This window comes from Penicillium citrinum, assembly GCF_028827155.1.
Source record: "Penicillium citrinum strain IBT 23319 chromosome Unknown utg000003l:1.0-4596430.0:1.0-4598250.0, whole genome shotgun sequence".
In the NCBI taxonomy this organism is placed as follows: domain Eukaryota; kingdom Fungi; phylum Ascomycota; class Eurotiomycetes; order Eurotiales; family Aspergillaceae; genus Penicillium; species Penicillium citrinum.
Genome location: NW_026622688.1, coordinates 4,169,746 through 4,195,872, shown reverse-complemented (window position 1 = coordinate 4,195,872; position 26,127 = coordinate 4,169,746). Strand labels below are relative to the sequence as shown.

The following is a 26,127-nucleotide window of genomic DNA, read 5'->3' as shown; positions in this document are numbered from 1 at the left end:
CTTATGTCGGCAAGAGTATCATCCTTATTGTTTGGGGTATTGTACATACATGAGATATGTTTAGCGAAAAAAAAGCAGGCATAGTAGGGAAGGGGGAAAAAAAACGAAACCAAGCAAAAGCAACAAGGGCTCAATTAACACAAGACCAACCCGCAAGCAACCCGGCCAAATTCATCACTCGTGGATATTCATAGCTCTTCCTCCCCGGCTGAGGCATCGCCTCCAAGTTCCTGTTCCACCTCATCGACTACAAAACTCTCGTAATCCTCCAAGCCCTTTTGAACATGAACCTTGAATCGGATGACATCGTTGAGCATCGTCTCCACATTGGTATGCAATTCCTCCCGGAGCGCATTCGCCCGGAGTGTAAGTTGCTCATACTCGATGTTGGTATTCATCTCGCGTTGCTCCATAAGCTGTACGCTATCACTTAGATTTGCCCGCATTTTAGCAAGTTCTTTCTCCATCTTCTCAATTTGGGCGTCTGACGCCAGCTTCTGAGTGGTGGTTATTTCCTTAGTACGTTCGAATTCTTCGTCGGCTGCCCGACGTCGGTGTTCCAAGGCCTCAACTTCGCTTCTCTTTTCGTCCATGGCCTCCTTAATATTGTCAAGTAGATTGCGACGTTCTAGATCTTCGTCAACACCGCGCTTTCGTCGTTCATTAATTTCCTTTCGGAGAGATTGAAGGCTGTTCCGGATCGAGCCACGAAGGTCCAAATTCAGTAGATGCGCAGGGTGATAGCCTGTGAAAGGCTCCGCCAGCAATCGATCTCCATCTGAGGAGATGCGGTTTGAGGCACCGCCGATCTGGCTTGCCGAGAAATTGTTCTCATTGACGTTCAGAGTGAGCTCATAATCTTGGCCTTTGGCATTCTCGGCAGATTCGGGAATCAGGCTATTCTGATACCCTAGAGTGTTATATGTCTTCACAATCTGCTCAAGATCTTCGAGCTTCTGGCTCGCCTCTGCTTCTTTCGCCATCACGCGGGCGTGCGTTTCCTCGAGACGGGCTAGGGTATCTTCAAGGCTCTTTTGAAGGCGTTCCCGTTCAGTGTTCATACGATCAATGTCCTGAATGGTGATACCCTGGCGATCAACACTAGCTTGAAGCTCAGCCCGCTCAGCCTCCGCGATTTGAAGTTCCGAATCTGTTTTCTGAATTTCGCTGTCCAGGAAGTTGTTCCGTGTCTCGTACTTGTCGATCTTTCCCTGTACATTCTGGTTGTAGTCTTCGAATTTGCGTTTATCGTCCTCCAAGATCCGGAAGTGCTTGTCCAATTTGGCCAGGTCCGGCGTGTTTTTCTCCAACTCCTCTATTTGCTCTCGGAGAGTCTGGTTTTCGGTCTCCAAGGCCTCCATTTCCTGTACATAACGTTCATTACCGCGCGCAAATTCCTGTGACATGTTCTCGATGTGAGGCACCAATCGCTGTTCTGCGACCTCATCATCCTCGTCTTCACCTCCCTGGAGCCAGTCATGGTAGGCACCAGTAAGAAAACGGAAGATGATACGATCACCAATAATGTCAACACCCGCTTCGGCACATGCTTCGTCATACTCTCCCTCGTGGTAACGGTCCATCATCTGCGCCAACTGCATCAGCCAGTGCAGCATACCAAGGAAGGTTGACCAATTCTGGCCACCAACTGCCGCAATCTGGGATTTCGTGATGCCCTTCTCGTAGGGATAACGCAGCTGCTTGAGAATCGGAGGGACTTCTGCATCCATAGCCTTTTGGAATTTGTAGCCCGGATCAATACGATGATAGAGCCATTGGAAGATGTAGTTGAAATCCTTCTGGGTAGGTGAGCGAAGGGTGTTTTGGCCTAAGGTATGTTTCATCTCCAACTCGAATTTGTTGTTGGTCAAGTATTCCAATAATTCTTGTCCAATTCGAGCTTGGAAAGATCGGTCTCTAAGCGGTCGCGGGTCCCTTGGGACTCCAGCTGCCGAAGGTACCTGTGTGAAAAAAGATTGGTGCGACATAGGCCCAGCAGTCGAAGGACGCGAGAATACACTGCTTCTGCGTCCCACGTTCTGCGGCGCAGAAGCAGCCGGTAGAGAACCTGGCGCATAGCTCTGGCGACCGGAACTGGCCCCATGGAACATATTACTCGATACAGATCGGCGAACAGATAAAAGACCGGCTTCTGGGCCATAGGGACCACCGGAGGATGCGCGCATGAAATTCGGTTGTTGCGGTCGGCTTGCCGAGTTCAACAAGGAATTCCGTGTATGCCCAGACGTGAACGGAGGGTTATTGAAGCCAATAGAGCTGGTACGCTTCATGGCAGACGCAGGCTGAGGGATAGACGAATAATTCTGAACACTTCCAAGCGTCTTCATTACGTGTTAGCCAGTAAACCAATTTGCGACAGCTATGATAAATTCCATACCTCGCGAGGGCGCTTGATACTAAACAATCCAGTATCTTGAGACATGGTGAATAAGAAGCCGCGATAGCGGCGGAAGGATACAAGTTCTCAAGAGGAGCAAAGAAAAATGAGAATGGTCTAAGTTCTTGAATGCAACCCAGACGCGCGCACACAAATTCCTCGAGGAGGGGGAACTTGTTATCTTGCAGCAAGTTGGGCGCAGATCAAATGTAAACAAGAGCGGGCTGTTTCTGCTTCTGGTAGGCGGTATCGGGAGCCGGTGAAACTCTTCATCCGACTGTCACGAGACCTTCGGTCTGGGGAAGGTTCAAGTCTTGGCGGTCGTGTGTTCCGAGGTCCACGGCGATTGCCGATGACGGTCGTTCCCCTGCGTCCTCTTTCCTTCTACATTCTCCCCATCGCAGTCGACACCCATTCATCATGGCTCCCCGTGAGGAGCTGATCGCGTCAGCTGTGAGTATATACCATGCTATTCACTTCCAGTTAATTCCTATAATGGCGGCTAACAGGATCTCCTCCAGGTGACTTGTACGTCGGGGTAAACCCAATGGACCGCATATGGCACATGGTGCATGGCTCGCAACTTAGATGCTGACACATGAGAACAGTCCTACAGGATCCATCAGTAGCATCGTCGCCTATTGAGAAGAGAGTCGCATTCCTACAATCCAAGAACCTGACACAGGAAGAAGTCGACGTCGCTTTAGCGCGGGCTGGCGAGGACCCGTCCGCTGCAGCTGCGGCTACCGGTGCTGCAACCTCATCGCAAAGTTACCCTTCACAACAGGTCGCTTATCGACCTCAACCACAACCACCTCAGCCATATGGCTATCCCCCATATGGTCAATGGCAGCCGCCACCGGAGTAGGTCCAACCCCGCTCGGCTTGCCTCCCGAAACCCGCATACTGATCGTATCCCAGGCCACCTAAACGAGACTGGAGAGACTGGTTTATCATGGCAACTGTAATGGGTGGAGTGGGGTATGGATTGTATTTCGTTGGCAAGGTATGCATGAAATGTGTTTTCTGGGCTGCGATTGCTGGACTAACGGTTGCTTCTCTAGCGATATATCGCTCCGCTGATTGCTCCTCCAACCCCTCCACAACTGGAACAGGATAAAGAGAATATCGACGAGCAATTTACACGCGCTTTTGGGTTGATTGATCAGCTTTCAACAGATACCGCAGCCCTGAAAGCTGCCGAGGATGCTCGCACCGAACGTCTGGATGCAGCTCTTAAGGATGTGGAAAACCTTGTTTCGGATCTGAAGACATCTTCGCGCCGGAGAGATGACGAAACTCGCCGGATTAGTGACGAGGTGAAGTCATTGAAAGACGCGATTCCCAAGGCCCTTGAGGGCGCTCGGGAGGGCAATGAGAATCGACTGAAGGAGCTTGGATCTGAGCTTAAGAGCTTGAAGACCTTGCTGGGTAACCGACTTGGTGGCAGTGGTGCTGCTCCCGCCGGTGGTCGAACTGTTGGCAGCCCAAGCCCGACTCCCGCCCCATCCCAAGCACAAGTCTCAACCCCAGTGGCTGCACCTCGGGCGACTGCTGAGGATACCTCCGCTAGTACTCCGTCGCTGAATGCTCTTCAACCCACCGTCACCCCGGCCGAACAGGAGCCTACTCCCGCCCCTGCCGCACCAGCCGCTGCATCGACTCCTCAGAACTCAGACAGTCCCCTCTCGAAGCTCGGCCGATCTGCCTCTATTCCAGCTTGGCAGATGGCGGCATCCAATCGCTCCAAGAGCTCCTCTCAGTCGAGCCCTGCTCCCGCCGGTGACAAGCCAGCTGATTCGAGTAATGAGCAGGCTGCACCCCCAAGTTAAGGGAGGAACGAATAGATTGAACGACACATTGTATATCTCTTCGCTTAGATGTATTTATCATAACTGGCCTTCTTCAATTCTTTGCTTGACTCGCATCATCCCATGGTCTAGTAATGCAGTAGTAATATCCAGTAGATTTATCGAGGAGGGCATATTAAACGTGCTAATAGTTTGCAATATCTTCAATAGAAATTTAATAGAATCAATTTCACCATGGTCCCTACCGAGGTAGGTTATTTGCACTGGAGACTGTGGGACGGCCAGTTGATAAGAGATAAGCGCAAGCTCCATCAGAGTGGAGTTCTACTTCAACCCGATTGAAAGGTCAACCTTTTGCAAACTCGACCATCGCAAAGTATTTAACGACAATGCCATCCCCGGGTCCATCTTCGCACCGTTCACATCTCTCTGACGCGCATAGCGCCGAACAACATCATCGCAGTCGACACGAGCGTTCGCATTCCCATCGTCACCGTCACCGCGACCATTCGCGCTCTCGCTCCCCACACCGATCCCATAGACACCGATCAGAGCGCCACAGTCGGCATGGCAGGGGCCGAGGACACGAGCGCACAAGCGATCGCCATGATAGACGAGACAAGCAGCCCACAGCGCCCGTGATACTCCCATACCAGGCCCGAGAGCTGGGCCGACGGGATCTTGAGACATACGAGCCGATGTTCGCCATGTATCTAGATATACAGAAAGGAATACTTATTGAAGAACTCAAGGAAGACGAAGTTAAGGGACGGTGGAAGAGCTTTACTGGGAAATGGTTTGTCGGAATTCACCCCCGTAATGATTGATACCCATTTGCTAAATTGTCCAGGAATCGCGGTGAACTCGCGGAAGGATGGTATGATCCTGCAACTCTAAAAAGAGCGCAGGATAATGCGAACCAGGCAGAACCATTCTCGGGTGGAGGTCGGCCCTCACCGGATTATAATCGTGGACGCTCAGCGGACAATGAAGCCACTGGCGAAATTCCAACTGCAGAAGACGACGAGGCGGACGAGGACGATGATGAATATGGACCAACTCTTCCACGACCAGGTTCAGTAAGAGGAGCTGCATATTCTGGGCCAACCATACCGAATATGCAAGATCTCGAGCTTAAAAGGGGTGAGTTTCCTTGATTCTTGTAGGCTGATAATCATAGCTAACTCTCCCCCCCAGAATCTGCAATCGAGGATGCAATTGCTGCTCGCCAGGAATCACAAGATCAATATCGATCTGAGGTTCGCTCTCACAAAGCAGAGCTTCGACACTTACAAGATGAAGTCGCACCGCGTGCCGAGCCGGGTACGCGAGAGAGACAGCTGGAGAAGCGCCGGGAAGCCGCAGCGGCGAACCGGGCATTCGCTCAGGCGAGGGGTGGATCGCCTGAAGCCGCGCCTGACGAGGAGCTTATGGGTGCTGGGGATAGCGAATGGGCGCGTCTCAAGAAGGAGAAAGAGCGAGACCAGAGGAAGAAGAATGAACGGGAGCTTCGCAGGGAGGAGATCCTGCGCGCGCGTGCTGCGGAGCGAGAAGAGCGTATTCAAAAATATCGCGAAAAAGAAGATGAAACTATCGGCTGGCTTCAGGCTTTGGCGAAGCAGCGATTCGGTTGAAAATATATTCCAATATATTAAGTTGCTGTGTTCGAGGGAATATTCGACTATCGAGTAGGTAGCTGCGCCTGGCTCAGCAGAAATTGTAAAGGATGAAACTGGCCTGTACGAGGAGAGTCCTATGTAAGCCCTTACATAGAGATTAGGTTGATCTAGTTATTCATAATTTTGAATTGGCATTACTTGCCAGTGGCTTTCGATTCCGAAAACGTGTGCTTAAAATATGTATATATACTCGGACTATGGTCCTGAATATAATTTAGTCCACCTAGGCTATATCCATAATATATGCCGTGCAGCAGAAGAAGCATCATCCCCAATGTCCAGTTGTAAATTGATGAGTGATCGATCTATCAATACAATCATTGATATTCCGCTTAAAATACCAGCATCCCCCGGTCATACTACAACCTCGGGAAGACGTGACCCACGCGGTCTAAACTTTTCCCCACAAATTGCAACGAGCTTCTTCTTTGAAACTACCCCAGCATACAGAATGAGTAAGATCGCACAGGCCCTGCAGGGCCTTAAAAGATTCACTACATGTGATGTAGGCCCCCAAACCATCATCCTCCCATGATAAACAAAGTCTGATGGAACATCCAGATCGGTGACGCGCTTGTGAAATTGAAACACCCCTATGGTGGATTTCTAGATGGCCTCAACATGCACTCACCAGGCGGTGGCACCAGCATCTATGGACCGGCCATTACAGTGAAAATGGTCGAGGGAAATAGTCCTGGCCCAACACCGCCAATGCATTTCGCCGATGCTAATAAGGAGGGCCATATCATGTACATCCAGCAACCCAAGGGTCTGATTTCGGCATGTTGGGGCGGCCTCATGTCCACTCGTGCACAGAAACTTGGCGCATTGGGCGTGATGGTTGATGGCCGCATTCGTGATACGCAGGAGCACATCGATATGAAGTTCCCAGTAAGTCAATATTCTCGTTCGACTTGATTATGAGTTGAAACACAATGGGTCCATTTCTCACAACAGGAATAGGTCTTCGCAAAAGGAACGTCTGTTCTTGGATCGAACACCTTCACGCGTGCATCGGAAATCAATGTCCCTTTACAATTTCGCGGTGACCTTTGGATCTATCCCGAAGATATCCTCGTCGGTGATGAAAATGGAGTCGTCGTTGTTCCCCCTTCTCTGACCGAACAGGTTGTTGAGCTCTGCCAAGAACGGTTTGAGATCGATGAGAAGACCATGGAGGCGCTGCGGGCTGGTGAACCCATGGGCCCGACTATCAAGCGGCTACGGAAATAGACTTGATAGACAGAAGTCTGATGTATTATTTTCAGAGTGGATCTGTGACGCCGATTCGATCAAGTAAATTTCTTTTGATAGATACAAGCTCCTAGTAGTACACATTCAGCCATTGGGATGACACAAATCATTCAAAAAGACTTTCCACATTCAGTTGGAACAGTACACCGCGAATTTAGATGGTGTAGACTTTAGAGCCATATCAAGTCTCATACACATTCCTCTAATCCCTGATTCGAGGATTCTTCTCACTCAGATCGACTCCAGCGTCTAATAGCCAGACGACCATTAAGGGCCTACCTTTCGACTCCCTGACCTATTCTGCCCTGAAAATAACAGCAAAAAGAAAAGAAATACATAGTGGGTGAAACAGGAAGATGATATGTTGGAGTGCAAAAAGAAATGCATCATCCGTGAATCGAACACGGGCCTCGTCGATGGCAACGACGAATTCTACCACTAGACCAATGATGCTGTTTGATGTAATTATCAACCAATAATGATTATATGAGCATGAGCCATAGCTGCATATACAAAGATGTACAGCCGATAAACGGAAACTTTTGACTTCTGACTGTCCACAACATCCAAAAGAACCTACGCAGCATCCGTGGCATAGAGAGGGATGGCGTAGGGTGGTTGAGGAGGATAGGCCAAGCCCCGAAAATTGTTTTGCGCGGGACGGGCAGGCGGTGACGGGCTACTTTTAGCTGCCGAAGTATACATAGTACTGAGCTGGCATCGGCTGAGAGTGTTGATGGACTAGGAACTATTCCAACGGCATATAAATTTATGATATTATATTCTGAGTCATGTTTACGCTATTCCAAATTCTTGACCATCCCGTATGGAATATTTAAGGAGTTACTATTTGATATACCGATGATTGGTCTTGAATTGTCTCCTTTCTCCCGTTTTTGTTATTATTTTCAAAGGCTTGTTTATAAATCATCTATATTAACAATAGCATGACATTGGCACCGTGATTATCTACAATTTTGATTGCCAAATCGACTGTTAATAAGGGAGGTCCCTTGTACAAATTTCAATATGTTGCACTATTTTCCAGCCCTATCTTCGCAGCTAGCTCGCAGCCTTTAGCGACTTTCCCAGACTGGCTCAGGAATTCAGAGTGAGACGTTTCAACTCTAAACTGGCTATAATCACCAAGTAACCCGGCCATGGATTCTTGTACGGCAATAGGGATTGCTCGATCGTCTTCGAAAAAAATTGTACATAAAGGGTAAAGTATGCCACGGTTCATGCATGACAGCATCCTCGAAGTAGGCTTGAGGCGTGTGTATGAGCTTAGATATCCACTTTTCTTGATCCTGGGGGGGAAAGGCCGTGATAGACAATTTCAGATTCTCCTGAAGAAGTAACATAGTCTCCCTGGGATCTCTTAGGAAATTAAACTCTTTCAAGTTCCCCAAGGCGATACTGAGAGTCTAACATATCGGTACTTTTATCCATGGTAAAATACTTACCACCGAGCATACCCAAGAGGCTACCACCTTTCAGAGAAACAAATGCAGCCATATAAACCAACATTATAACTCCGCCCTTCTTTTCCTCTTGTTTCCTCTCGGAGCACGAATGCCCTTTCACAGCTCCAGCGCCCACCATCCCGCCAGAAGAGTGGGCGATAACAACGACCTTTTTGCCTTGTTCAACAAGCTTCTCTATCTCATTGTGAACATGTAGAGTATCGTCCGCAAGACCTTTTTTTTGGAGGCTCAGCACCAATGGACGGTAGCAACAGAGCTATGGTAGGATTTTTGATCTTGCGCGATGCCAGCGAGGCGCGAACATCCTCGAATCCATCGGCCGCATGCCAAGCTCCAGGAATGAAGAGAAGTGTAGGTTGATCCATGTTCAAATTTTAGGACTCGGACTGATCCACTGTCATCTTGTTAGGCTTTTATATACTGATCTATACTGCGTTGCGTGTTTTAATATGAATATCCAAGGAATGAGAGAGAAAAATGAGGACATATATCAGCTACATCACCAAAAAAAGGCGCAACTAAGCTTTAAATGTGAATTCTTTTAATTGTCACTGATACATACTTCATGCTAGTGTATCCGACCTTGTAGCTACTGATCGGCTAGTATGAAGCGAGCCGGAAAGGAATAAAGGTCTCTACACTAGTGCGCTAAGAAACCACCCAATCAAAAGATGAAATTGACCATAACTTGTCTCAAATTTGGGGCATCGGACATAGTCGTTGTCGTATTGTCGTATACCAGCATTTATAACAGCCATTAACCCCAGACCCCGCGTTGCCGTTCCGGGGGATAGAAGTTAAATTATCGGATCTCACCATCGAATCAATTGCACTTCATTCGGGTCTCTACAAAACCAAAATGCCCCATGGGGCTCAATGAGTGATCCAGAAAAAGGCCGTCTGATATCGCATCGATATCAGTTCCCATCACTTAGAACATCCAATGATCATCAAGGAGTTGGACATATGGAAAAGATAGCTTGACAGAGACAACCCTTTGGCTTGATGATTCTACATACTCCCGAGTAGACTTGTCGATACGTAGATATGTACCTATTTGATGAGCCATCTGCCGCTATGGGGGATTCGGAAATATACCAACATCGTACTATTACGATACATAGCCCTCATACTGGTACGAATGATGAGTAGATAGTATCCCGAAGATCTACCGGTTGCGACTTGGCGGAAACTTGAATTCATTTCCAAAAATATTGAATATATGTATATACTAATGCTAATGGGTCATATTAGCATTTTTTCATTTCTCAGATCTAGTCTTGACATTCGTACCATCTAATATAGTCCAAATGGACAGGAATACCCCGGATGCACGGCGCGCACCCGCGACGGGCATACTCCATCTCCGATAATCGGATCTTTGCCAACTACCGCACCACCTGGAAGCTCAAGGCCATTCAAACTCTACATTTATGAACGACGGGTGGCACATATAACACTATGTTCAGCTCAAAGGCCTCCTTGCTTCAAACACGGAGCCCAATGGCCTCTATCAAGCGCACAATAATGACGCGCACGAAGCAAAACAGCCTACCAGCAGCCTACTATCGTGGCGGAACATCTAGAGCTGTATTCTTCAAGCGAGATAACCTCCCACATGACCGGAAACAGTGGGACTCGATCTTCCGAGGGGTCATCGGTAGCCCAGATCCATATGGTCGTCAGCTTGATGGCTTAGGAGGCGGAATTTCCAGTCTCAGCAAGATCTGCGTGGTAGGCAAGTCCAGTCACCGCGATGCAGACGTCGACTATACTTTTGTATCCCTTGGGATCAAGAATAACGATGTTGATTACTCGAGTAATTGTGGAAATATGATTAGCGCAGTTGGACCCTTTGCCGTTGATGCACAGCTATTCCCCCTGGATGGGGAGGACGTGGAATCCGTATCGGTGCGCATTCACAATACAAATAGCGGCAAAATCATCCACTCTTCATTCCCTATTGTCGACGGTGAAGCTGCGGCAAATGGAGACTTCACAATTGATGGGGTTGCAGGCTCAGCTGCCCGAATCCAACTAGACTTCATAAATCCAGCCGGCTCAGCGACGGGAAAACTTCTACCAACAGGTAACTCCGTCGATATCATCGACGATTTACCGGCAACTTGTATTGACGTGGCGAATCCATGTGTCTTCGTCCGTGCATCTGACCTTGGTGTCAAGGGTAACCTAACGCCAGATGAGATCAACACGCATCCGGACCTGCTTTTACGGCTGGATTCTATTCGTCGACAAGCTGGTGTCAAGATGGGTCTTGCAGAGTCACTTGCAGCTGTACCTGGCAGCATCCCGAAGATTTGCGTCGTTGCAGCTCCATCGGCCTCTGATGAGCGGGATATATCACAAAGCCAAACATCTACTCAAATAGACCTCCTGGCTCGTGCTCTTTCAGTAGGACAGCCGCATAAAGCTGTGCCAATCACTGTTGCTCTGGCGTTGGCGGCTGCAGCTCGAGTACCTAATAGTACCGTCGCAGGTGTTGTTGCAGGCAAGCCTGCTATTGACGAAGCGGGCATCACAATTGGTCATGCCAGTGGTAACCTGTTAGTTGGGGCGAACTTTGGTGATGATGGTACATTGTTCTCTGGAACAGTGTTTCGCACAGCTCGTCGGTTATTCGAAGGCCGCATCTTTTGGAAGGCTGAAAATGCATCTACGTAAAAGACTTTCCAGAGATTTGTATATGATAATGACAGTAATAATCAGGAACCTAGGTACGTCAAATACCAGGTGCCCAAGTGTATCTTAAAATTCAATCCTGTCACACTTAACAATTTCTCTTTTATGTTTCTATGACACCGTCTCTTTTCCCCTCTCAACGCCTATCTATATACCCACCCCCCAATGCAATAGAGTAATCGCTAGTTCACTTTTAATTCCGTCTGCCCAGGTCTAGATCCTTGACCAACTTCAAATCGCCCTTGCCATCATTCGATCCGAGTCCGAAAAACGGCTTCACAGCAACATCAACCGTCTCCTCGAACAATCTTCCAACAACCATCTCCCTGAGATCTTCACCAGTCTGTCCGAAATCTGGGTAGGCATTCAACTCTAGAAGCCAAACATCACCAGAAGCATCAACCAAGAAATCAACACCAAACAGCTCAAACGCGTTAGGCAATGTTTGGAAGTGAACCATCATACCCCGAGCCGCAGCCTCAAAGACCTCGCCAGTCACAGCACATATTTGCTCGAAGATCTTCTCCTTCCAGTCAACAGATAGACCCGGAACATGGAGATCCAGATCCCAAAAGCGGCGCACGCTGCCCTCATTTGAGCTACCGCCCTCTTGGAAACATGTGTTGGTCAGGTGGCGAGCCAGATCCTTAATTTCATCGTCTTCTTCATGAGGTTGGCAGTAGGATTTCGCGGCGAAGAGAGCAAGCATCTCCTTGAAAACGTAGACCTGCAATGAACCTGTTGCAAGAACATATGTACGAATATGGAACTTGCGGTTGGAAGATGAAGGCAGAAGAAGCGGAGGATCGATGTATGGCTGTGCCATGAAATGACGCAGCTGAGAAGTAACAATACCATCATCGTGAGACTCGGGCGTCTTTTCTGGAACTTCATCATGTTCAGAACCACTCTCCTCGCCATCTGAATCTTCTTCCCACTCCTCAAAGATTTCGCGTAACTGATCTTCGCTGCTGAAGAGACGAATGCCCTGTCCTCGATCACTCATACCAGGTTTGAGAATCCACCATTCCTTTTCAGCCTCATTTCGCTCTTCATTCTTTGCCATGCTTTCACGTAACTCATAAGCTTCCAACAAAGCCTCGTCGAGGAACTCGGCGTAGTCCAGCTCGAAATCAAAGGCTGGCTTGAAGTGGTGTCGCAGAATACTGTCTGGGTTCTTGGAAATCCAGTTCGCCACGGTGTTGGAAAGGTAGTGCTTGCGGATCAAGGCCTTTCGAATGATATATGCACAGGAGAGAGATGTTGATGGTCGGCACATGATGTGTTCGAAGTCGAGGCGCTCATATTCTCGGTATTGGAATACGGGTGTAGATGAATCAGGCAATTCGGAGATATCAGAAATTTGTTGAGAACGAGCCTTGCCTCCAAGTCGGCGAGTCAATGCTTGCTCCACGAGTTCCTGCACATAAGGGTCGTCACAGTCGACAATGGAATACACCGTTAGTTGCTGGCTATCTGATCTACAAGGACCACTTCTATCAGAACCACTGCACAAAGAAACGCGAGGAGAACTCAAGTAGAATGATGAAAAGACAGAAGCGTAAAACGTAAAATGCAAATGGGAAAAGGGAAGCATGAAGTCTATCAGCTAAGCCAGATATCTAAAGTGTATGGACCCCATATATATCTGAGACAAAACGTTTATAGCCATCATGCCAGACTATCCACTCACAGCTTGATCTCGCCCGAAATGTTGGGTGCATGCATGAAACTTGCTTGAAGAGGTGTCACACTAGAAGCAGGGAATACAATGTCAGATATCTTACTGCAACATATGCAGGGTTCGAAGCTTACCTGGTCATCTGCTCCTTGACGGCCCAGCCGTCATTTCCAGGAGCATTCTCTTCAACACTTCGGTATACATCTGAAAGATTTGGCGCCCACTTGAAATGCTTGTGCTTTAGTCCGGATTGATTCCCTTGAGGTTGAGCCGGAGCCGGTCCCTTCCCAGCCATCATCTCACTTTCAATACGTAACCGCTGCTCTTGAAGTTCAGGATCTTCAGACGCATCGGGATCAGTGGCTTCAAAGCAACTACCAGACGACCACTTATTCTGCAGCATACTTGTATAAAGGACCTTGTTTTGACTCACGCCCGGTTCCAATGGAACATTCACACTGTAAAGATCAACCTTCTCGCCCCAGTTAGCGTATAGATACTCGATCAACTTGACAGAGTGCTTTGATGCCTCAGCAATAACGACTGGATCATGATTGCGAGAGCTGAAGGCATATGATAGTGCGATCGAACGCTTGCCGCACACAGCACCCTCCATTGCAGCACCAATAGTTCCACTTGACATGGCGAACAGCGCCGTGGTGTTGCGACCATAATTGGGCCCCGAGACAACCAAATCGATTGGTCCACGATCCTCAAAATAATGGTACAAGCCGACCTGGACGCAGCTTGCGGGTGTCGAGTCAATCAAGATCCATTCATCACCACCGTCATCTGGCTCTCCATTGCTTCCTCGCGGTAGATGGTGAACGGTCCCATCCTCTTGATGCAAAGTACCTGGTCGAAAGTATGTTGGCTTTACCGATGCGCCTACAATATGCGCCTTTCCGATCCATGATCGTTGTTGGTGAGGCAGAACAACCGAGACCCTATGCCCCGCGGCTTGGAGCGAATGTACGAGGGAATGCACATACGGCGAGGACTGATTCGACGGCGGGCCGTCGTCGTTAGTGACCTAATCCTTGTGTTAATAAAATCTCTTTGACATTTGATAGATTTGGAAATATCAGATTATCAAGAATCTCCCAGGGGAATTACCAAAATGTGCATGATTGAATTGATGTTGTTAGGCAAAGGAGGGGAAGGAAAAGAATCGGAGATTTCCCCCCGCGCTGCCCTTTTTTTTCTCGGCGAACGTCAGTTCTGCGGGAAATCACATAATCTTTTGGAGATATTCTTGGGATATTCTTCATTTCATTGCATATTTTGGGGGTATTACATTACTCGCTAAACAGAAAGTAGATGAAAAGAAAAGCACCCTATTCCTCTGGCGAATGAATTCGACGTTTCTGAATTCCTTGGGCCTCTGCGCTCTCCAAGCCTGACCCCATACCTGAATCGCCAGCCTCGGCCGGGTAGCTTTGTAGCAAACGACTACTCTCCTCTTCTTCTTTGACCTTGACAGCTCCAGTCGAAAAGCTGCCTTCGTCTGGTTCGATCTCCTCTTTTATCTCATGCTCTGGTTCATCCTTGACTTGTTTTTTGTCTTCTTCCTTAGCTTCTTCCTTAGGCGTACTCGACTGCAAGATGGAATTCAAAATGAACCAAGTCAAACTGGCGGAAGCCATTGAAATAGTCCAGAACATAGAGCTAAAAATCACAAAAGAAGTAATCTTCCATCGATACATAAGCCACCTAAAAAACAGTTAATCAAGGGCGAAGCAGGCTCGTAGTTGGGAAGGTAAGTATCTCACCGAAGACCAGTAAACCGAGCTCGAAACTCGACTCGCGCAGAATAGAACTGCATTTTCCCATCGCTCTGGATTTCAAGACGTAAGCTTTGAGGTAAATTGCGCGACCCTCGCGCAAACTCGACCTTCTCCAGCATTTGAACCTCCAGCGTCTCGGCTTCATGTCGCCAGCCCACCACATAGAAGGGCAAGCGCACCACTCGCCGAGCAAGATCCACAAGTGGAGATGAATATGTCAGGATAGCTGGGCGCCTAGCATGTGAAATTGGACTAAGAGTATTGGACACAGCAGCAAGGCCAGTCCCAGACTGGGGGGACAAAAGAGTAAGGTCGATCATGAAGTTTCCCGCATCGAGATTAGAAGGTGTTCGAGGTAGTTCAAGCGTAACGGCGACATCGTAAGGTTGCGAATGCACAAATTTAGGATCAAGAGAAGCTGTTCCCCATGGATGACCATCACTATCAGGAGAGTTGCGGTCAGTACGTGGGGCTGAAGGGAAAGTATCAGGAACCTGCCTACCCGAATTGTAGATGAACTTCTCGGTCAATTCCAATGGTAGGAATGAATCGGAAATAGAAGATCGCATATGCTACACCCGAAACTCCTACAAGAATGAAGGTAGTTCCGATGAATAGCAAGATATTGAGGTAAATACGGAAAGCGGTCTTGGAGAACAGCGCGTGGAATGGCGTCAGGAACGCGTCCTGCCTCAAGTTAGGTTTGAATACAGCTGGAGAGAAAGAGAGTGTCACATACAAGAACACTTGTCTGTGGAGAGGAACCCTCCCCAAACTCCGTTTCGTCGTCAGTGTAATCGGGTTCAGCCATGTTGTAGGGTGAACAAGTGGAGTTGAGAGCAGTAACTAGTTCATGGGGGAAGTTCCTCGGCTGCGGGTTGATCTTATCGGCCTCCGTGGCAGTTGGAGATTACTCCGTGGCGATGGGAATTTCGTCAGGGTATTCATGGCATTGAAAATTGTTATGAAGGGTGAAAAAAAGTAGTGGCTGAATAGCCGTGGTGATTACTACGTCTACAATGAAGAATATTTTAGTTATGAGAATGCGAGGTACAGCACGAATGAATGATAGATTGTACTAATTCCCACCATGAATGCAGAAGACCTTCAACTCCAGCTTTTACAATCTTATCATTACAGGTCGCGCGCCTCTTGAAACGCGAAAATATCATAATATCTCAGGCCATGCGCAAATCGTGACACGGATAGGAAAAGATGCATGCAATCCTCACGCCCACACTGGCCATCCCATATGAGACGTGACACAATAAGAAAAGTAGAATAAATGGAATAGAAGCGTGAAAGTGAAAAAAAGACAATGAACCCCGTGGAGAAGTGCAAGTAGGAGTGGAGTGCGGTATTAAAGTACCGACAAGAGAATGCGGGTTTGAGGATGAGTAGTATGTAGCAAAGATCAAGCAAGGGGACGAGGGCTTTGCTGTTGAATGTGTTGGAGGAGAGCGTCGAAAAGTCGTCCAATCTAGATAAAGAGAATCACGTTAGAAGCAATTCAAAGAAGAACAAAGGAGTAATTAATCATACCTCAGGGGCCGCTTGGATGAAGGGGAGGCGGAAGAAAGAGTAGCTTCGGTTCTGTAGAAGCTCTTGTAGAGTGATGATAAGACCCCATGGGTGCGGACGGTGGACAATGAGTCGCTCCAATAGCACCCGAATGATTTGCTGGCGAATATCAGACTCATCCTGTTCAGAGTAATCAACACCAAACAAACGCAGGATGGTGAAGCTGAAGAAGTAGGTGTGGCTGTTAGGGTATCGCAGCTGGTTGGCCATGGCGCTCAGCAAGTAATAGCGAGCCTCTGGTTGCATTGCTTGTGCAAGCTTCTCCAGGAGGGCAGCGTGGTTAGAATTCTCGAAGACACTGCGGGTGTCACTCTTCGATGCGTGCTCATTAACGGCTTGTTGGCCAATGTACAGAACGAGTGCGTTCACCAGAACAACATCAACGTTGATAGGCTGGTAGAAAAGAGCGGTATCCCGGGGCTCAGCGCTCATGACAGTGTCACAAATTTGTTGTACCACAGACTCAGGAGTGTTTCCATTCTGGAGGACTGTATCGACGACATCCTTGATGTTCGCCTGTTGCAGGGGCGCAGCAACTTCGCCGGCAATCTTGGGGATTTCCCGCATCTCCTCAATTCGTTCAACCTTCAGACCCTCTCGGAAAGGGTCGGGGAGTTTCTGGAAGGATGACGGGTAAGCACTGAGAACCAGGTTGCGAAGCTGGGCGCAGTGAGCTGGAATCACATTGCAGAACTGGAAATGGTTCTCGGCAACAAATTCAGGGAAGTCGTGGTGGAGAATTAACAAGATACGAAGTACACCCTTGTATAAATCCTTGGCGACATAAGAGATGTTGGCCGCCTTGAGCTGCTCGCCGATATAAGAGAGCAGAACTTGCATAATCTCACAGTAAACAGCCCAGCCCGCACGCTCCGGCATGTTAAGCATATCAGACATGAAAACACGGTGGGAGACAAGAGACAGCCAGCCATAGACGAAGCTAGGGACGTAACGAGGCTGGAGGGAGAGGAACTTGTTGGCCAGGGCAAAGATCATGCCTTGGTGATCCTCATGGTGCTGCAGACCAGCAACAGAGTACTCGCACAGAATACTGGAGAACAGGCGGAAGAAGACACGCTGGTTGAATGCCTCGCCGCGCATAACTTGGTGGTGGTTGAGAATCAGAACAAGCGAAGAGAGGATGGATCCAAAGTAGGCGGGTTTGCTAAGGTTGACAGCGCCAGTGTTCTCGCCTTGAGACTTGACCAACAGGACAATGAGTTTCGCGAGAGCATCAACATAAAGGAAAGCCTCGTCTAAGCTACCACCGTTGGGGTTCTGTGATTCGTGCTCGAACATTGCGACGGAGATGTCGATGCTCAGACGGAAGAACAAAGCCGAGTCTTCTTGCACATTCATAACCTGACGGTTGTGCATATCCTGGAGGAAAGAGAGATAGGTGCGCTCATTGGCACCCGAGGCCTTGTAAATCCCAATCCACTCACTGAAGATATACTCCATTTGATCACGCTTCGACCTAGCTTGGTCATTGAGATGTGTGCTGACGACCTCAGGAACACCACTCTCACGCAGCTTACGGATAATCTCCAAAGCAGGGGCAACGTTGCCGTCTTCGGATAGCCATTGGCTCATGGCATCCAGGCTACCCGAGAAATCGGAGCGCAGAGCGGAAGGTTCATCATTGAACAGAACACGGCTCATCAAGTTGTCAAGCAACTCCAGGGCACTGACATTCTTTTGCAAGATGAGACGAGTGAGAACCATGTCGACACGGCGAATGTCCAAAAGGCCAGCATCAATGAGCGCAACAGTGACGGGGATATTGAACATGTGTTCGTCGTCAATTTCTGCGAGAAGAGCCCAAGTGTATCGGGCGATAACCGTGGAAATATCGCAGAGCTTGGCCAGGAGGTGAACAAGAATTTCAATCTCCAAAGGTTTCGAAGATTGGCCGTAGAGAGTAGTGCAGACCTTCAGAGAGGTTAGTCGGGCCAACTCCTCGCCATTATGCGAGTTCAGAATGGCGTGCAGAATTTGGTTGTATTCCTTAAGAACAGGACTATCGAGACCAAGGTCCTTGATATGCTCTTCAGGGGCATTACGAGTGGATTGTTGGAGCTCTGAAATGATTGTTTCAACTCGCTCTCTGGGGCTTTGGGCATCCAAGAATCCGTTGGTGTGAACTGGCATTTGAGAAACAGCGTGCTGAGGCTGAGGGGTGCGATGAGGAACAGCAGGCTGTTCGGCCGGGGTTGAAAGGTTGGGAATAGCGGGGTAAGTATCTTGGAGCACGTCTGGAAGCTGGCGACCAGAATCGGTTGATACATTCTGAGGATGAGCAGCGGCGGAGCCACGAGATTGGCGCGCGAACTCTTCGTAAATCGCCAATTGCTCTTTGTTGAGACCTCCGGGCGTTTGGCGGTACGGCTCGGGAATGAACAATCCCCACCGGTTCATTGAAGGATCAATGAAAGGCTCGCTAGGACGAGTAGCGATGTGGCGTCTTCGAGCCTCTAGTTGGGCCTCGATAACCTTCTCGATCTCAGGAAGAGACTTTTCCTCGGCGGCCTTCTCAACAATGCCACAGGCAGCATCCAGGTTGTCATTGACGCACATCAGAATCAGTCCTTCGGGCATCGGCTGATCAGAGAACTCTTGTTGGATCATACGGATGTAATTCGTCATGCTGACTTTCAATGGCTCCTTGCAAGTAACCAGGGCCAGACTACCGGCAAGTTGGCGTACCATTATGCCAGCCGCATGGCGGAACTTCTCCTCATCTGGCTCCATAGCAAAGTCCTTCGACACAAGTTGGACTGTGGAGATAGAGGCGATGGTGACGGATCGCTCCACAACCGGGGTAATGATTTCCGCAATGGCACGCTCCACGGCTGTGTGCACAATCTGCCTCAGAACACTCGGATCAACCATACTGCTGGCTGAGGGGGGTAGGACCAAAATATTCTCTAGACTAGGTAGAGTCGACATGATAGCAGCAGGCGACAGCTTCTCATTGCGAATACCTTGGCTGAGAGTAGTGAGAGCCATATCCTCAAAGGCTTCCAGGCCCTCTGGGATGTTGGTAGTAGACAAGGTCTCCTCGACATGGGAGGAACGGTCACGGATACCATTAGAAGGCTCGATGGTCTTGTGGTCAAGATCGAGATCTTTACAGAGTACCTCGATCTCAAATTTGAGGTTGAGCTTCAGCTCGGCGAAATGATACAGCTCCAAAAGGAGGCCCAAAATGTCCATCAGCCACGGGTTTGGAGGCTTAAAAACTGTGGATTTGGTAGCCTGGACAAGCACCTTGCAGGTGAAGGGAATCGTGACCATCAAACGTGAGCTGTCGTATCCCTCTAAGAGCAAGCCCTTAAAGAAGATGTTCTTGTGCTTGATCGGTTTATCTTTGGCAATCGTTAAAGAGCCGAGCCAAGCACCAAGGTTCTTGAGGTGGCCACGATCCTGCGATGAGTTCAAAGTAGCCTCCGAGTTCAACAGCTTCGCTACGCTGACATATGTTTCTCTCAGGACCTCAGCCCAAAGGATTCGGTCACCAATGCGGTTGAGAAGATCCAGATACAGTTGCTGGAAGTTTGGCTGCAGCTTGGCGCGCTCCTCCACCAGGTACGAAGCGAACCATTGGTGGTGCTGATCCCGCAGCACTTCACGCAAGTCCTGTAACTTCTCTTCGATGTTCTGCTCGGATACGTTATTCAAGACGAACAAGATCTTGTCTTGGATGTCTTCATCGGGGTCTTCATAGAGCTCGGACCGAAGAGGAGCATCCACTTGTACAGAGCGGAACTTTCGCGGTGTGTCGTCATTCCCGGTACCATCCTCTAGATTGCCATTGCTGAGGATGGGACCACCAAGGTCGTCAAACTTGTTGCCATTCTCGTGGTTTCCTCCTTGTTCCCGAAGAACCTCTTCGGCTTTTTGGAAGATTGGCGTACCGGCAAGACTGGGGATTTGAAGGAGCAGATGGCAGAAGCCAGCCCATTCAGGCAGACGGCTAATCAACTGCTCAATAGCTTCCACACCAAATTTGTACATCGGGTTGTGGACTTCGTGCTCTCTCACTGCCTCCAGGATCATGCCTAGACCAACCTTGAGAGTTATACCGTCGACCAGCCGGAAGTTGATGATTCCACCGAACATGACCGCGGTCTTGGTCAGAGCCTCAAGAGGATACTCGTGATAGCAGTGGTATTCATCAATCAGACCGTGAACCATGCAAGCGAAGAGATCTTGCTCTTCAGGATCACGAGAAGACTTATACTTTCGCATCAACTCCAACATTTCGCGTAGTGACAGTTCTTCATGGTACATTTTACCAAATAATTCCTGCATTTGCTTGTCGATCGACTCGGGCAAAGTGTTGCCATTTTCACCGTTCGCGTCAATTATATCATCGAATCCTTCGCCATAGTTGATGAGACGAGGATAAGTCTGGATGCAAATTCGTTGAACTGGTGTGAGGTTCTCGCGGTCACCAACATACTCTTCCAGTACAGACAACAGAGTATACACGGTTTTCACGGAAAGGCTGACCATCTGGGGGGGCCGGCTGTTCCTTTCTTTGAACATGCAGCTCATCCTCAGCCTTTATTCTCAAGAACTTGGACAACAGCCCGCCCATATCAATCGGGCCCTTTTGGGAAGCGTTTCGAACCCATTGTTCCAGATCGAATGAGCCCTTGCGGTGAGAGTAGCAAGCAAGATCCAGAGCGAGGCCATTTGTGAATCCGAGAAGATACTCGAGCCAGCCATAGGCTGCTGCGTGTTCATAAATCGCTGCAGTCGCGGTAGGGTCCTGGGTGAAAGCAGTGAACAGTTGCTCGGAAACCCATTGACGGTCCTGGCGCCAGGCTCCGTGAAGTGCAAGTTCATATCCATCTTCTTGCTTGGAGACAAAGACAACAAATGTTCGGAGAACGAAACTCTGCTGAACGCTAGACCATGGTTGCGGGATGGCGAGAGCGGAAACAAGGAACACAGGAAGGTCGTATTGCAAGACTGCTTTGATGAGGAGCTGGCTTTCAGTGGCAGCCCACGAAGCTTGAGAAAACAGAGCAAGATCGAAAATAGCCCTCATAGCATCCATGGAACGAAGAGGCGATTTGGCGGCGCGCTCGCCCTGTAGTTTCACAATCTCAGGAGCATCGTCGAAGAAGTCACTAGGGAATGTCGCACGAAGATTGGGGATTTGAGAGGCATCTGTTCGCGATGCAATAAAGGCTGTAAGGAATGAGATCTGCGTGTCTCGGTGCTCCCAGTCTCCACCCCAAAGCTTCTGGATATCCAAGGAAGCGTCACCAGATGCGGCAGGAGTCAAAACATCATAGAGTTTGGCAAACTGTTTTGGGTCCACTCTAAGGCCCTCCCGATCAAAGTTCCGAAGCACGAGGGCCCAATTGATTTGTCTGTCTGCGTAGGCACCCAGAAGAGTCTCGAGAGAAAACTGCTGCCAATACTGCGACAGAACCATGAAGAGAAGAGCACTAGCAAGTTGCTCCTCGCTCCAGCCATCGGGGCCTGCTGCATTGATCACTTCGGTGATTGCCTCCGTATTTGCAGTTGCCCGTGGGCCCTTGGAGTGTAGCAGTCTAACAAGAGTATAGCGAGGATTGACGAAATTAAACATCTGGAGGGCTGAAGACACCTCCAATGGCATATCCAAGCCCATCTTTTGGTATCGTAGATTCACGGCATAGACCAACTTGGCTTTGACTTCGTCGGTGAAATTGCGGGGAGGGTAAAGGATAAATCGTTCAATCGTGATTCCAAGGAAAGAATTCTGGAAATCCTTGGTCGTTTCGGATGGGTTTGCCAAGCTTTGGAGGAAGGGTGTGGTAGAGTTGGAGAGAATAGCGTCGGCTGTTGGAAGAAAGATTAGTTAGGCGTAAAAATAATATTTCAAGATGCAACCAACCTTTGGCCCGAAGATCGGATTTGTTTGACATCCTAAATGCCAAAGCAAGCGAGACCTTAACAATGGGGTCAAGACGGAAATGGTCTAGGAAAGTCGACAGATCGAAATCACGGAAGATGTCACCATCGGAGCTGTCTACCGTCTCAGCAATCTTTTGTGCTTGTTCGATGTCTGTTGCAACTTTGTGCATTTCTTGGGTCAGAAGGGGATAGTTGCCCGCATTCTCAACGACTTTATTGATGCCCGGGAAGATCTGAGGGGCATTGCCAGTCAGAAGACGGCGGAAATATTTCGAGAAGACCTCCATTCCGTTTGATGTAACGAGCTAAAAGCCAAATTAGCGTTTATAAGGATGGGTGATGACAAAAATCCTAATTTACCTTGTGTATCTGGGCAGCTTTGGTTTCCCACTTTTCTTTGCCCTCTTTCTCGGTGATAGAATCTAACAGCAGGAAAACCTGAGCGATTGAAATCTTGGCCAGGGATGATTGGCTCGAATGAGCTGCAGCCGATCCGGGTTTGTCAGAAGCAAAACCCGTAGGTGAATTCACAGTTGTGCCGGATGACAAAGGTGAGAAAGCAACACCTCTTGAAGATCCTGGCCCACCACCACCCCCAGTGCTTCCACCGCCCGTGATGGAGCTTGTCGTGGAAGGAAAATGAGACCCTGCGGAAGGGGTATGTGCGCGGAACTTGGGCGAGGAGAGGGACTGTGTCTGCTGCGAGGCGGATTGCAGCGCAGTGAATGGAGAGGGTACAGGCTTGGGGCTGCCCCCGGAGTGGCCCCTGTTCGAGCTCAGAACGGCAGAAAAGGATGAAGAAGTGGAAACCCCAGGGCCTGCGTCCAAGCCCCGGGAAGATGCAGAGGTGATGTTAGAGGAGAGATTGGTCGCGAGAGGAGTCAACCCACGACGAATGCTGGACTGTGACGTGGACCGACCCCAGGCACCAATTTCAGGCCTGGTCGAAGAGGATTTATCGGTGCCAGAAGCAATCGACGATTGGGCGGAAGAGTGAGGGGGAGGGAAGGTCATCTAGGAGACGCGATCATTTGATCTGGAGGGTCCAAGGACAGATTTTTAGGCGGGCGCAGTGGACGAGACCGATATAGCCGACCGATTAGGGGAAGAGTCGTGCGCTATCGAGAGATAGAAGGGGTGATCGGTAAGAAGATGAGGGGTTGTGTGGAAGGGGAATGGGATGGCGATGCGATGGGAGAGGTTGGAGGATTCCCTCCAAAGTGAGTGTGGTCAGAAGAGTTTCTGCCTGAGGCCCTTCGGGGGGTAGCTCGGGCAGCTGGACAAGTGGTACAAGGGGAAGAATTCGATCAATCCACTTGGTTATACCCCGGAAGTATCTCTTTGAGACTAGGAACCTCTATTTCTAGCTCTATGCACGATTATTTCAAAATCCAACACTCCATTCGACTCTGCTGTCAGTCGCGTGTCTGAAGCACACATCGTATCGAGACCAGGTCACGTGATATGGCCTAAATTAGTCATTCCACCCGCACTTATTATGACTTCCCAAAATGGACTAGTTCAAGGGCGGCAGCGGACCAACCATTGGCAACTACGCGGGAGTAAACTACAGCAGTGGTCTACACACAGTTATCACTGTAGTTAAATTTTGCATCTTTTCAGACCCAACGGTAATTGCAAATGGATATCATCATGAAGAAACTATCCTTTGAGGCCATTCCATTGCCGCCACCCATTTCGGATCCCCTGTCCAGGGTACCAGTTCACCTGATAGTTCAGATATCAAAGCTTTGCCCGGTCCTCGCACCGACCAAAACCGATTACCCAATTCATCAAGTAAGACACCCCAATACATGTATATAACCATTGCAAGCGGCTCTCGTGAACACAGTTGATTTACAAAAGTCTTGTTCACATATCCGAGCCAAGGGAGAATGCCGGCTGGGTGAGGACTATATGCAAATCTCGAGAATCAAGATCGTAACAGCTCAATGGCCTCGTGGTTACTACCCCGACGTTCGAGATGGGATTCTTGATTCAATTGGTCCAATCGGTAGAGGGTAGTACTTGTATTCGGGTCAAGAGGACTCGTCTTCATTTCCCAGAAGTTGTAATTTTCAAAAACGATGCCACGAAGCCATGCCTCGCTGATACATGAAATTCTGCATCCACCCTGAAACAACTCCCAGGCGATAGTCATGGTTTCAAGCATAATGAACTTCCCACCACGATATCTAGCACTCAAACTCGGTAATGCCATGCTGATGACCATAACAATGACCGAACATGCGAACACTGCTTCGCATGTTTCTGGAGTCAATTGGCTGAGCGCTTGTCAGTATGAACCAAATGACAAACTGCTGTATTGAACCGCCGTATCAAGGTATTTGAGAGCCTTCTGCATATCGGATGCTGTGGCTTCTGTGTGCAACGCAGCTAGGGCAAGAATTGCGTGGAGAAGATACTCGTGCGAATAGGCTCGTTGGAGAATTAACACTTGCCAAGCACATGTATCTGACTTGCGACCACACAGGCTTTTATAGGTTTCTGTTGCATATGTATGCATTAACTCTAGGTCTCGAGCACTATATCCATCAGCTGGTCCGGGTTTCTCGCTAGAGGACACCGTTTTCCGGGCATCATGGTTCACTGTATCTGCAGATTGAGACGGAGAGTTCGATGGATGGGTTCGAGGAACCCTGAGAAAGACACAACAGTTCTCTCGATATATACAACTTGAGCATTTTGGGCGCATCTCATCACACCGTAATAATCAGAAAGGGTCTATGTAGAGTAAAAGTTAGAAGATCTTACCTTGACATGTCGCTCCTTACATTGATCACACCCATTTCGAGACTTTCGGTATGACCGTCGAAGCCGTGTCTTTGGTTGGCCCGCAAGTTGCGTTGAAGGACTGCCCATTTCTAGCTACTGGTGGGAAACACCTGACATTACTCGCGATGGCCCATTCAGAATAGCCGCATAATTGAATTTCGAATGCTACTTGATGAAGTCAAAAGGAATTCTTCTTAGCGAGACTGTGGGATGACAGCCCTGCAACACTTCCGAACGCGAACACGAACTTGTTGAACGTCAGCAGGATTGGGGGCTAAATCCGAACGCCGTATTACAGCACCGGTTCTTATCACTGAGTAGTTTTCGAGGTTTTTACTAGTACCTGCTACCTAGGGAGGCTATATGAAGAAAAGGGCAGTTTGTATCTCAAGTTTGCTATGCTTTTTGGCAATGTATAGCGCAAACAGCCGGTTTTGGGCGTACTTATCATAGACTGAGATATCTGGTTTCCCGAAGGGCATAGCGTTCGTGTTATGGTAAGATATGGCGAAAGGACAGATTCATCACTCCTAGTATGTTGTAACTGGGTGACCGCGGAATGAGTTCCACCGTGTCAGCGTAGAGGGATGCTATATTTCGGACACTAGGATAGATACAGAGTGCCTTGGCTTTAACCCTTTACTACCTAGTAAAAGATTAGAGCATTCTGTGGGTCCTTGAGATGGTGCAAATAGTGAACGATATATCATCGTTACTGGCTGACACTTTAAAGAGTTGAGACAGCGCTCTGTACATGAATCACAACAAACTTCCTTTGCAAAAGGGCGAGATTCACTGAAGTTAGCCATCTTGGGCCCTGGTTCCAGAATAAGCATAATGCCTAATAGATTTGCAATTCCAACAGATTTACCACAGCGAACAGGGGCTCTAGAACCATCTATCTTGTATTCAAGGTTGAGACAGATGCTAACACAAATAACCATCAGATGCTAAAAGAAGACATGGTGAGCCCGTCGGCTCCTAGAAGAGACAAAATCGGTTGGACAACAATAGATCAAGACCAAACATATCACAAT

General features: G+C 48.8%; 10 protein-coding genes across 10 annotated transcripts; 4 read left to right on the top strand and 6 right to left on the bottom strand.

Moving 5' to 3' along the window:
* Positions 1-188: 188 nt before the first annotated feature.
* N7469_004803 (kinetochore-associated Ndc80 complex subunit NDC80) lies at positions 189-2,443 on the bottom strand (the record flags this gene model as incomplete). Its single annotated transcript, XM_056643723.1, has 2 exons — positions 189-2,342; positions 2,399-2,443. The coding sequence occupies 2 exons, from the start codon at positions 2,441-2,443 to the stop codon at positions 189-191; spliced, it is 2,199 nt and encodes a 732-aa protein (XP_056503135.1).
* A 375-nt stretch (positions 2,444-2,818) lies between these two features.
* pex14 (putative peroxisomal membrane anchor protein (Pex14)) lies at positions 2,819-4,230 on the top strand (the record flags this gene model as incomplete). The annotated part of the gene is made up of 5 exons (XM_056643722.1): positions 2,819-2,851; positions 2,920-2,926; positions 3,007-3,262; positions 3,320-3,404; positions 3,463-4,230. The coding sequence occupies 5 exons, from the start codon at positions 2,819-2,821 to the stop codon at positions 4,228-4,230; spliced, it is 1,149 nt and encodes a 382-aa protein (XP_056503134.1).
* Positions 4,231-4,598: 368 nt separating this feature from the next.
* N7469_004801 (uncharacterized protein) lies at positions 4,599-5,843 on the top strand (the record flags this gene model as incomplete). The annotated part of the gene is made up of 3 exons (XM_056643721.1): positions 4,599-5,005; positions 5,060-5,352; positions 5,407-5,843. The coding sequence occupies 3 exons, from the start codon at positions 4,599-4,601 to the stop codon at positions 5,841-5,843; spliced, it is 1,137 nt and encodes a 378-aa protein (XP_056503133.1).
* Positions 5,844-6,339: 496 nt separating this feature from the next.
* On the top strand, positions 6,340-7,121 carry N7469_004800 (RraA family protein; the record flags this gene model as incomplete). The annotated part of the gene is made up of 3 exons (XM_056643720.1): positions 6,340-6,393; positions 6,450-6,779; positions 6,852-7,121. 3 exons carry the CDS (start codon positions 6,340-6,342, stop codon positions 7,119-7,121), a joined length of 654 nt encoding a protein of 217 aa, XP_056503132.1.
* A 1,410-nt stretch (positions 7,122-8,531) lies between these two features.
* On the bottom strand, positions 8,532-8,994 carry N7469_004799 (alpha/beta hydrolase; the record flags this gene model as incomplete). Its single annotated transcript, XM_056643719.1, has 2 exons — positions 8,532-8,842; positions 8,865-8,994. 2 exons carry the CDS (start codon positions 8,992-8,994, stop codon positions 8,532-8,534), a joined length of 441 nt encoding a protein of 146 aa, XP_056503131.1.
* A 1,096-nt stretch (positions 8,995-10,090) lies between these two features.
* N7469_004798 (DUF453 domain protein) lies at positions 10,091-11,311 on the top strand (the record flags this gene model as incomplete). The annotated part of the gene is made up of 1 exon (XM_056643718.1): positions 10,091-11,311. The coding sequence occupies one exon, from the start codon at positions 10,091-10,093 to the stop codon at positions 11,309-11,311; it is 1,221 nt and encodes a 406-aa protein (XP_056503130.1).
* A 211-nt stretch (positions 11,312-11,522) lies between these two features.
* On the bottom strand, positions 11,523-14,138 carry N7469_004797 (uncharacterized protein; the record flags this gene model as incomplete). Its single annotated transcript, XM_056643717.1, has 4 exons — positions 11,523-12,810; positions 13,023-13,082; positions 13,145-14,043; positions 14,127-14,138. The coding sequence occupies 4 exons, from the start codon at positions 14,136-14,138 to the stop codon at positions 11,523-11,525; spliced, it is 2,259 nt and encodes a 752-aa protein (XP_056503129.1).
* Positions 14,139-14,347: 209 nt separating this feature from the next.
* On the bottom strand, positions 14,348-15,608 carry N7469_004796 (seipin; the record flags this gene model as incomplete). Its single annotated transcript, XM_056643716.1, has 4 exons — positions 14,348-14,723; positions 14,783-15,238; positions 15,300-15,484; positions 15,537-15,608. 4 exons carry the CDS (start codon positions 15,606-15,608, stop codon positions 14,348-14,350), a joined length of 1,089 nt encoding a protein of 362 aa, XP_056503128.1.
* Positions 15,609-16,211: 603 nt separating this feature from the next.
* On the bottom strand, positions 16,212-23,308 carry N7469_004795 (CCR4-NOT core subunit CDC39; the record flags this gene model as incomplete). Its single annotated transcript, XM_056643715.1, is given in 5 exon segments — positions 16,212-16,277; positions 16,340-20,842; positions 20,859-22,219; positions 22,275-22,599; positions 22,655-23,308. 5 exon segments carry the CDS (start codon positions 23,306-23,308, stop codon positions 16,212-16,214), a joined length of 6,909 nt encoding a protein of 2,302 aa, XP_056503127.1.
* Positions 23,309-23,945: 637 nt separating this feature from the next.
* N7469_004794 (Zn(II)2Cys6 transcription factor domain-containing protein) lies at positions 23,946-25,177 on the bottom strand (the record flags this gene model as incomplete). The annotated part of the gene is made up of 4 exons (XM_056643714.1): positions 23,946-24,207; positions 24,241-24,586; positions 24,614-25,010; positions 25,070-25,177. The coding sequence occupies 4 exons, from the start codon at positions 25,175-25,177 to the stop codon at positions 23,946-23,948; spliced, it is 1,113 nt and encodes a 370-aa protein (XP_056503126.1).
* Between the last annotated feature and the right edge of the window lie 950 nt (positions 25,178-26,127).